Source organism: Meles meles, chromosome 18 (genome assembly GCF_922984935.1).
Source record: "Meles meles chromosome 18, mMelMel3.1 paternal haplotype, whole genome shotgun sequence".
In the NCBI taxonomy this organism is placed as follows: Eukaryota; Metazoa; Chordata; class Mammalia; order Carnivora; family Mustelidae; genus Meles; species Meles meles.
The window spans coordinates 61,255,345-61,266,395 of record NC_060083.1 but is presented as its reverse complement, the minus strand read 5'-3'; the positions used below and the strand labels follow the sequence as shown (position 1 = coordinate 61,266,395).

The following is an 11,051-nucleotide window of genomic DNA, read 5'->3' as shown; positions in this document are numbered from 1 at the left end:
TGGGCGGCGGGAGGGGCCTCGGGCCCCGGGGGCGGGTCCCGCGCGGAGGCGCGTGCGCAGGCGCGGACCTGCGGTTGGCGGCGTGCCGGGAGGTGCGCGCGCGTGGGCGGCAGGCGGGGCCTCAGGTCCGGTGGGCGGGGCCCGGGCGGCCGCGCGTGCGCAGGCGCGTGCGGGCGGCGGCCGCGTGCCGGGGCGCGCGCGGACGGCGGGCGGGGCGCCCCGCGGGTGGCGAGGGGCCGGCGGCGGCGGCTGCGGCGGCGCGGGCCGGGGGCGGGGCTCCGAGCAGGGCCGAGGCGCGTGGGGCCGGTGCGGCGGGGCGCAAGAGGCGAGCGGCGGGACCCGGCGCACTGTGCGGCGCCGGCACCATGGAGGAGGACGACAGCTACGGTCAGTACGGCCCGCGGCGCGGCGGTGCGGGCTCCCCCTCCCGCGCTTCCTGCCGTGTCCGCCCGGGCGCCTCGCGGGGCCGGTGGTGCGGGACGCGAGCCCGGGGCGGCCGGCCGGGGCGGGGGCGGCGGGGGCCGAGGGGCCGGACGGGGCGGGGGTCGGGGGTCGCGCGGTGCCGCCCGAGCGCCCCGAGGCCCCGTCCGCGGCCCCCTAGTTTCGGGCCTCGGTGGGGTCCGCAAGTTGTGTCGGGGTCCGCGTCTTTGTTCGCGAGCGGGGAGCACGCACGGCGGGCGGCCCCGGAGCGCACCGGCTTCCCCGCGGCGGCCGAGCGGCGGGGACCGGGGCGCAGTCGGGCGGGCGCGGGCCCCGCAGCCGGCCGCCGTCTCCCCGCCGTTTCCCCGGCGAGCGGCTCCGGTCCCCCCACCGGCCGCCGCGGGGACCCCAAGTTCGCTCCTCACGCCGCGCGGCGTCCCCTTAACAGTTCCCGAATCCCCCTCCTGCTGACCTTATCCCCGGGACTGGTGGCCGCCAGCCAGGACCTTCGTCCCTCCCAGCGCTCCAGACGGCTGGGCTTGCCAGGGGTCCTTGGGAGATGCTTTTGGCTAATTTACCAACACCGTGTTTGTGAGGGCTTGGGGCGGCAGCTCGGACCGGCGTGAGCTGCTGTGGGCTGTGGCGGCGGGGATGCCCCGCGGAGTTCAACCGGCTCGCGTGGCTGCGGGGACCGCTCCCGGCGTGGTCACTGGGGCAGGGCTTACTTCTGCTTGTGCGCAGGTAAGTCATTGTGGAACTGCGGAGGGGGAAGAGGCGGCTTTGTGACCTGCAGCCTGACCCGCAGCGGGTCCCGGGGAGTGTGCTGCTGCCCCCAAGACCCACTGGCAGCCTGAAGCGAGAGCGCCCTAGGGCCGGCGGCCGTCAGATGTCCCTTAGTCACCTTCCGAGTAAAAGCCTTAGTGCTCTCCTTTTGTGATTGCGAGAAAACCCACCTCCGGGCTGGTCCCAGAGGGTTTTCGTCCCCTCCATAGCTCTCTTCCTGCACAGGAGAGGCCTCTCCCGGCTTTGCCCGCTGCTGTTTTGTCTGCCTCCTCTTGCCGATTCATCTGTCGGACCCCACCGTCCTGCCAGGCTTTCTTCTTGCTGGCGTTTGTACCCACCGGGCGGGGCAGGAAGCTCTTGGTCTGGTCGCTTTGGATACGGTGGCTGCTTTGCCGACAGGCATGACACGAATTTGTACTTGGAGGCGGTGAATGGAAGCCGGTGCATTCGGGTCCTAAGGCAGCTGTAACAGATTAGCACGAACTCAGTGGCTCAGAGCAGCATGTAAATACAGGATCCTATAGTTTTGGGGGTCAGAAGTCCAAATGTGGTCTCACTGGGCTCAAGGTGTTTGCAGGGCTGTGTTCCTTTTCTGGGGGTTCTAGGGAAGGATCCATTTCCTTGCCCTCTTCAAGTTCTGGAGGCCACCTTCACTCTGTGGCTGGGCCACCTTCCACCGTCAGAGCCATCCCGTAGCCCCTTCTCCTTTCTCTCTGACATCTGCTGCTGCTTCTTAGGACCCTTGTGATAGCATCGGAGCCACCAGGGTGATCCAGCATAACGACCTGGGCTCTGCAGGGCTAATCCTGCTTTTGCCACATGGGGTAACATAGTCGTGGGCTCTGGAGATGAGGTGGCGGTCGTCTTTGGAGGCCGATAGTCTGCTGGCCACACGCTGAAGATGAGAAAGGTTTATTCTTCCCCCTTATACAGTTAAGAATGTCGTCATCTGTGTATTTTGGAGGAACCAAGAGGTCTCCCCACTCATGGCGTTCCCCACACAAAAAGTACCTAAGAGCTTAAGTTGGTCATACAAAGGAATAAGGTTCTCAGTTCTTTAGGGTTTCCCTTAGTCTCCAGAGCTGTCCATTTCCCTCGTAGGTTTTACAGTGAATCTGCCTCCAGGGCTAAGACAGCCGTGCACACAGCACTGTGCGGTGCACTCTGCAAGCATGGGGAATGCCTGCCCAGATGCTCCCTCAGTAGCTAGGACCTCTGTCGTGCCGTGAGGTAACCTAGGACACTGCCACCGTTCGGAGCCCTTTGGGGAGATGACTGATTTCTCAGCTGCCATTTTGGCCTGAAGGACTTTTGGAAGAGAACTCACGTATAATATGCCGAAGAAAGAGAACGAGTTTTGAAGTTTTCCTGTTCCGTTACAGAGAATCTCAGAAACCACCAGAACGGTCTTTCTGGACTGCAGAGTCTGGTGTTCTGTCCATCCAGTGACTGCACCACTGAATTCGGAAGTCCTTCCTCCCGTAGACTCTCCTGTAACACCGACTTGTATATCAGAGGTTCTTAACTCCCTCCCCAGGCAGGTACGGCGTGCTTTGTGCTGCCCATGTGGTGTGACGTACTGGACTGCAAAACCTGGGGGGGTCAGTTAAACGCAAGTCCTTTTCAAGCCTAGTTTTCTTTGGAAAGGTGTGGAATTTGTGGTTTTCTAGAAGCTTAATGGACATTTGAAGAAAGATGTCCCTGTTGCTTGTGGCTGGTGGTCTTGTCCCCACAGTTTCTTTTTCAACACTGTGAAATAATTGGGACTTTTTTTTTTTTTTTTTTAAGATTCCTGTAATCTTCTTAGGTCATGGTTCTTCCTGGACTTCACGGTTCTCTTTGCAGAAGGAAGAGGTATTTTTGCTTTCGTAGGGTACCCTGCCAGAGAAAAGACTCTGACCACTCCCCTCTGTGACTTCTGAACTTGAGCAGACATTTTTTTTTTTTTAAAGATTTTATTTATTTATTTGACAGATAGAGATCACAAATAGGGAGCGAGGCAGGCAGAGAGAGAGAGAGGAGGAAGCAGGCTCCCTGCCAAGCAGAGAGCCCGATGCGGGGCTCGATCCCAGGACCCTGGGATCATGACCTGAGCGAAAGGCAGAGGCTTTAACCAACTGAGCCACCCAGGCGCCCCATTGAGCAGACATTTTATCCCGCAGACTGCCTCTGGAGCCTTTCTGAGGTTTGTTTGGGGAAGTTTTTTTTTTTTTTTCTTTAAAGATTTTATTTATTTGACAGACAGAGATCACAAGTAGGCAGAGAGAGAGAGGGGCAAGCAGGCTCCCCGCTGAGCAGGGAGCCCGATGCGGGGCTCGATCCCAGGACCCTGAGACCATGACCTGAGCCGAAGGCAGAGGCTTAACCCACTGAGCCACCCAGATGCCCCAGTTTGGGGAAGTTTTTGTGAATGTGCATACTCGGAGGGTCCTTAGGCCGCTTCTCTAAAGGTTCTGACCCCGGGAACCGCTGGCGTCACCCACCCCTCCCAGGACAGGCTGTGAGGCAGAGATGGGCAGGGCCATCGGCAGTGACCCAGAAGTCTCAGTGGTGATGATTCTGCCGCACAAGTCCGACAAGATCAGCACATCTCCGAGCGTAGGTTCTTAAGGTCTTTAAACCTCCAGTGCCATTTATGGCCTTTACTTCTTGAACACAGTTTCTGCTGCTCTGGCATTTTACGAGCTTCAGACTTACCCCTAGTCTGGACATGAGGGAGAACTGGCCTTTCAGAAGTAAGCTGCTCTGCGAAGGCGCGGAGATGTGGCTCTTAGCTAGGGCAAGGCTCCCGCCACCCGAAGATGAAAGGAGGTGTGGGCAGTGGCGGGCACGGCGGCTGCTGCGGGCCGGCGAGTGGGAGCCCGCCGTCTGCAGGGGAGCTGGGCTCTTTCATCTCCGCGCCTCCAGAACCAGCATGGGGCCTGGTACCCGAGAGCAGCTTCTCAGCAGCTCTTGAGGGAATTAATAGGCTGAACCCGGTTCCGTGTGGCAGAAGTTAATGTTCGGTGATTGCGCTTTTGTCTCCAGCTCTCCATCCCAGACAGAGGCCAGAACACTCTTCTGTCCGCGTTTCCCCGACGCCAAACCGATTTTCCGTGTTCTTCAACGATACTGATGTCTTTCATTGTTGTCGAATTCAGTTACACGCTTGGCGATTTGCTCTTCTGGAAAAGAAGACCGTTATGAAGTCAGGGTTTTCTTAGAAAATCTGGAACATAAGGTCACCGTAATTATTCATTCTGTGGTCTTTAAGGTAGAGTTCCAGGGGTGATATTAACATGTCAGTGGGGTAAACATTTTAGAATTCTTGGTGTGTGGTGCCAGTTTGCTTTCCAAAAGGGCAGTACCCATGTACCTTGTTCCTAGCCATGTATGGGTTTACACGCTTCAGAGTCACTGTGGCTATGCCGTGGTGAGGATTTGCATTTGAAAGCTTTTTTTTTTTTTTCTTTAACTCAACCTTATGGTTATAAAATAGCACCTCATTAAATCCACTGATTGCCAGCTAGGTTGAAAAAAATTCCTTTTGCATATTTGTGTATTATGACCTGCCTGTTCATGTGGGATGTTGGTTTCTTTATTTACTCGACTGAGATTAACTTTTTTTTTTTTTTTTTAAATGGCCTTGAACAAATCAAATGACTGTTTTTCTCACGCTGATGTTTTCAGCCTGGGAGACACACGTATTCAGTCTGACGGGTTCGGGTGAGATTCTGACCGATGGTGGTGGTCACCTGTTTACCTCTCCTTCATTTTTCTCTTAACGATTGATGATCTTTAGCCTATATTTTGTCTTCTGGGCAAATGCAAATGTTTCCTTTAGAGGAGAAATTGTGAGTTAGGTAGCTCCTCCTGGTCTCGGTTATACTGATAGGTGGGTCAGTCTGTGGGATCATAAGGCTCATACCTGCCCCTCTCTAAATATCCCACTTAGCAGTCAGAAACAGTGTTTCCAAATAGATGATTTCTTATGTGTCTCATGCGTTGAAGATCAGGTAGTTCTATAGAAGGAACTGGAAGAGAGTGCCTTCTGGTTTCAAGGCCAAGAGCATACATATAGGTCACTCCGCCAGGGAGGAGGCATGTGTGTGTGTGTGTGTGTGTGTGTGTGTGTGTGTGGCTCTGGACAGGGAGGTGTAGCTTGGAGCTTCAGCTTGGAGTCCCCCCACCCCCCCGCAGAGTCCTGTCCGCCCCTTTCCTGCTCGCCCTCCCACATGAAAGGCTTGGACAGTGGGCTCCTGAAGACGAGCACTTTGTCCGGACCTGTCCGTTGGCTTTGTTACCACACTGCTTCTTGATTGTCTAATTACTGTTGCTTAGTTTCAGTTGCAATAATAGAGGCATGGAGGAGGTGGAAAATTATTTAGAATGTTCAAGAAGTGAGTCCCACATCCTCTGAAACTGCTGGTAATGTTGTTTTGCTTCTCTTTCCGCATTGACTGAAGAAACATAAGATGGGTTGTAGGGGGTTTTTGTGAGTCTTCGTTTTCCAGGATGGTGTCAGTGACAGCGTGTCTGTTTTTGTGGCGGCGACGTGGTTATGAGCTGCTCTCTGTGCCGCCTGGCTCCTGTAAGGGTCAGGATGTGACCTTCCTTATCGGAGTCTTTTCCTGTTTTTCACTTTTTTTTTTCTTTTTTGAATCTTCAGGGTTTCTATTTCAGATGAGTGCTTTTCTCTGGCGTTGTTACAGTACGTATTGTAATTAATACGTTGGGTATGGATGATGGCGTTGGTGAGATGCTGTTAAAAACCCGTTCCTCGGGGCGCCTGGGTGGCTCAGTGGGTTAAAGCCTCTGCCTTCGGCTCACGTCATGATCCCAGGGTCCTGGGATCGAGCCCCACATCGGGCTCCCTGCTATGCGGGGAGCCTGCTTCCTCCTCTCTCTCTGCCTGCCTCTCTGCCTACTTGTGATTTCTCTCTGTCAAATAAATCTTAAAAAAAAAAAAACAAAACCCGTTCCCCCTCAGTAGCGCCGTTGTGGGCTTGCTGTCGGCGGGCGGTGTGTGCAGCACCAGGACGTGCCCTGTCACTCCGCGTCACGCGGCCCCTGTCGTCGGGGATGCTTTGCGCCTGGAACACAGATGTGGCGGCAGGCTGGGAGGGCGAGGGTCAGAGCGGTTGTGGCAGGTGTGTGTGGGAAAACCCTAGGTGGGCAGGGACGCAGTCCCGCCTGGAGTTGGGGCGGGACTGATGGGACAGAGGACGTTTCCCAGAACCGGAGTTTGGAAGCCGAGTTGGTGCTAACTCGGCGAGTGTGGCAGAGTGGTACAGTTCAGAGAGCGCGAGCCAGGGCCAGCGGGGAGGGGGACCTGGCTCCCCCGGGGGGCTGCCTGGTTCTCTGTACCTGGAGACTGGGAGGCCAGAGACAGGGTCTAGAGAGGAGGCCAGAGTCCTGGAGGGCTTCTCTGTGTTTCCAGACACCGGTCTCCGAGCCATGAGGAGCCTGGGGGATTGAACGGGAGTATTTCATGGTGGTGGTTCTGCGTTTTAGAAAGATCCCACCGCCTGGTGTGCTTGCTGCGGGCAGTGGGGAGACCCCCAGGGAGCTGCCGCAGCCGTCCTGGTGGGCCGAAGAGGGCGGTAACTCCAAGACAAGTCAAGGGAAGAGCACGGTACCGGTCACCAGGGTTTAGGGAGACGCAGCGTGTGGGAGATGAGCGGGGCTCCGGGTGGCGCCAGGGTGCTGTCTCGGATGACGCAGACCGCTGTGTGGGGAGGGTCTCCAGTTAAACGCAGGTGCTTGGTTTGGACACCCTGAGTGGAGCGCGAGGGTTTTAGAGACCGTCCCCTGAGAGAGGTCCGTTTAGGCAGTTGGCTTTGTCGCTGGAACCCAAGAACTCAGCAGCACACGAGTGGGCGTGGAGCCCAGGGAAGCGGGGGGGTCCCGTGCTGACCCAGAAGAGGGCCGGGGTGTCGTCCTGGGCACGGCGTCTTGCCCCCTTGTTGGAGGGCTGGGCTGAGCCAGGTCTGCAGAGGAGGCCTTGTGGGCATGGCCCTTCCAGATGAGCGGCCGGTCCGGCAGAGAGGGCAGCAGCTGGAGGGTGATGTGGGGTGGAGAGACTTGCTTTAATCGGGGGATACTGTATGTCCTCCGAGTCTCGTGGTTTTGTTTTGTTTTTAAGTAGCGCTACCCCCAGTGTGGGGCTTGCACTCACGAGCCCACGATCAAGAGCCACGCGCTCCACCGACTGAGCCGGCCAGGCCGCCTGTAGACTTGTTTCAATGAACATTTTGAAAACTCTTCTGAGCCAGTCTTGAATTACAGACCGATTCACGGCGCGGCGAAGCTCGGGCAGGACGGGGCTCGTGCCCGTCCGTCTGTGGGGCCGCTCGAGCCGGCCGCTGCCGGCCACGTGAGCGGGTGCCCCGTCAGCTTCGGTTCCTGGAAGCTGCGCGCTGGCCCGGACAGCTCCCCGCAGCCCTGGTGACGACGCGAAGAGGGTGTTCGCAGTTGGAGCTGCAGTTTCGCATTTTCAGCCGCCCAGCCCCTTGGCCTCCGTCGCCACCTCCAACCCTGCCTCTCTGCAGGTGGCCTCCTGCCTCTCCGGCCGTCCTCCCTCCAGACTTCCTTTCCTCTCTCTGTAGCGAACTTCATCACATCACCTCGCAGCGCAGTTACCCAGGCTTGAAGAAACAGCCGACTCCGTTCTCTGCCTTGTGCTCTGTTTTCCGGTGGCCCCGCCGGCCGTCCGCCGGCTCAGCCCCCTTTTCATCATCTTGTTGGTGTCAGGGTGTTTGCGGGAGTGGTGAAGTGTGAGCCTGCTTTCGGGAAGCTCACGGCGTGGGGACCTGACGTGTCGGAGAGTTCCAGCAACATGCGACAGGTGCCCTGACACACGTGAGCAGACGCCCTGGGAGCCTGCGGCCATCCAGCTTTCACTCTGCTTTTGGGTGCGAGCTGCTTTGGGGGAGCACGCCTGGCCCCGGGGTCGGACGCGACAGGAGCGTTCCCGCCCGCAGCAGCATCCGCGGCGCCCGCCCCTCCACAGGCCAGGGACAGGGTGGGCGCGCGCCCCGCACGGAAGCCGCAGACGCCCAGTCGCTCCTGCTGTACCACCCGCTCCTTCTTCCGCCCGTTGTCTCAGATCCCTTCTCCGCTTTCCCGGACCTGTCCACTTTCAGCAGCTTCTAAACCTTCTGTCTTTTCTCCTGGAATTGGGGCACGGAGTTCCGTGTCCTGGCCGTTCGGATAGTGTGGTTAAGGCCTGTGCTGGGGGTTACGAAGCGGATTGAGATGGAAAGAGCCCTTGTTAGTTTTAGGGGGAAATCGAAGGAGTCGGTGGACGGCCCGGGAGAGGCCGGTCCTCCCCCTCCGTGAGGCCAGCGTTCCCTGCCGGGGCCTCTGGGGAGCAGGCGTGGTGGGATGGCAGTGTGGGGGTGTCACAGCCTGCCCTCTGAGGATCCCCTGGGGCCAGAGCGCGCGGGGCGCCCAGGCAGGGGGCTCTTGAGAAAGCCGGGTAAGCAGGGCAGGGTTAACCTTAGTCGTCCTGCCCTTTGCGGGCCTGCGCGGGAGCTGGCCTCAGCCCCTCGCAGGGACCCTGTCCTGCCACTTCCCTGCCTTTCTGCCCTTTGTGGTGACACACGGCAGGCTGCTGGGAAGCCAGGTTCGGCGGTGACATGGGAGAGGACCGCTGAAGAACAGGGTTCCTTCCGGGGAACGGCACCGTGTCTTCCAGCGTCTTCTAGCCGACGCTCTGACTTTGCGGCCTCGTCTCCGGTCAGAGGAGAGGCTCGTGTTTGCACGGGGCCTCATCCGGACGACAGCCCCTCGTGGGGTCACTGAGGACGCTGACTCAGGACTTCAGCCCTGCAGCTTCTGAAACACGCCGGAGGCCTAGATCCCTACCCTTCGTGCGCTGAGAACGCCGGCTGCTTGCTGTGTTCGAAGGAGTTCCGAAAGCCAGGTTTGGCCCAGCGGCTCCGGCGGGCCAGCTGTGGAAGCTCCCGCAAGGGGATACCGGGATCCCAGGCGGCTTGGGGCACGCCTCCTAGTTTCCACCTGGGGTCCCCGCGCTCGTGTCAGGGCCGTGCGCGACGGGGATGGAGTTGGCGCGCGGCTCCTCCGTGTCTTGGGGGGGCTCCTCGGAGTTGAGCTTCTGGGACTGGGGGTGGCCTTGTCAGGCAAGCCTCCTCCCCAGCTTCTCCTCCCTTCCCTGCCTGACGTGTCCTGATGTGAAGGGAGGGGCTCCTTCACTCTGTTCAGCAACTCGACAAAGACCTTAGTGATTTCCCTCTGTGTCCGGACAGTGCATGGAGGAAATGAACTTCTGAAAAGATTCTTAGGATTATAATTGGAAGATTATTTCCTGGATTTATAATAACCCAACAGAAATAGGGTTTCCCCCCTAGACTTTGTGATCTCACTCTAGAAAACGCACCCTCCGGCTCTGTCCGTGGTGTGCAGGGGAGGCTCCTCCGAGTCTGCTGACCTCAGAGAGCACCCCCCCCCCCAGATCCGACCCGTCACACATCTGCCCGCCTCCTGCCCAGCCCATTCGCCCGGAGGCATCCGGCACTGGCCCCCACTGGGCCCTTTTTCTGGCTGTTCCCGGGGCTCAGGGTGCCTTCCGCCCCGACGTGCTCATGGTCAATGCGCTTGCCCACCGGCCTTGGCTCCAGTCCTGCTCCCCTAGGGAGACTTGCCCCGTTGCTCAGCTCATGAGACCACTGGCACGCCCCTCCCCAGGCTCCTGCCCGCCCCATGGCACTCGTCACCTTCTGCCACTTCCGTTTACTGTGCGCGCCTGGGCTCCTCCAGCTTTGTGATCCGCCACGACCCAGAGGCTCAGCGCCCGGCCGGCTGCAGGCCCTGTAGGAGTTTGTTGAAGGACTCGCTCAAGCCATGCTCCCTCTCCCCATCGGTGTTTGACAGGGAGATGAAGGCCATTGAAGTCACTCCTGTCTGCTTCTGTCTCCCTTTTACCTCCCGCGTTCTTTGCTGCTTCTGGGCTTCATCTGGGGGCTCGGTTCCTCTGCTGCTGGTGGTGGCAGCCCCTCCCTGCTGACCTGCTGGGGGGGTTATGCGGACGCTTTCCGTGCGTTGAGAGGTTTCAGTACAAATCTTACAAAAGGAATGTTTAGATGAAATACAGGATTACTCTATTCTGGAAGGATGCGTGTGGCAGAGAAGTTCTTTAGGAGGGGCTGATCTGTTCCACAGCGAGGTGGTTTGTGGTGTGAGCTCACTCTTTTCCAGGAAGTGTTAAGGTGTTTGACAGATGTTTGATAAGGATGAGAAGTGGGTTGTTGATTTTCTTTTTTAATGATTAACAGATCAGAAAAGCAGCTGGATGGCGGTAGGAAGCGGCTTTGGACTTGAGATACGCCCAAGACTTGAGATGCGGCTTGAGATGCTTGAGAGATGGAGGGAGCGGCTGCACCTGTTCCCTTCCTGTGCCCTCTCTAGTGGCGTTAAATGATACAAATTTGTTACGTTGCTTTTCCGGGGTCACAAGTCTGGAATGGGTCTCATTGGGGTGAAAGCAAGGTGTCAGCAGGGCCGGATCTCTCTGGAGTCTCCTGGAGAGATTTCCTTGCCCTTTCCACCTTCCGGAGGCCACCTGTGTCCCGTGGCTCCCGACCCCTTCCTCCCATCTTCAAAGCCGGCAGTTACTGCGAAACCCTGTCTCAGGTCTCATCGCTCTGACACGGTCTCCTCCTCCTCCTCCTCCACTTCCTCCTCCTCTTCCCTGTGAGACACTGGTGATCCCATGGGGCCTGCCAGATGACCCAGGAAAATGTCCCCACCTCCGGGCAGCTGAGTAGATTTCATCACATCTGCCTCGGTTCCCCTTTGCCGCGTGATTGAGCAGATCCACTCGTTCCAGGGACCAGGATGTGGACATC

The 11,051-nt window shown here is 58.3% G+C and overlaps 1 protein-coding gene across 2 annotated transcripts in view; it reads left to right on the top strand.

The window, feature by feature from the left end:
* Positions 1-244: 244 nt before the first annotated feature.
* CYTH1 (cytohesin 1) overlaps positions 245-11,051 on the top strand; it is a 77,265-nt gene continuing 66,458 nt past the window's right edge. Inside the window, exons 1-2 of one of the 2 annotated variants that reach the window (XM_045984217.1) lie at positions 262-387; positions 2,586-2,744. Coding sequence is in view for 1 of the 2 variants with exons in the window: in XM_045984215.1 (XP_045840171.1) it covers positions 366-387 (22 nt within the window). In the remaining variant the exon portion in view is untranslated. Of the gene's footprint in view, positions 388-2,585; positions 2,745-11,051 lie in introns of both variants that reach the window. The other variant, XM_045984215.1, reaches the window with a different exon arrangement.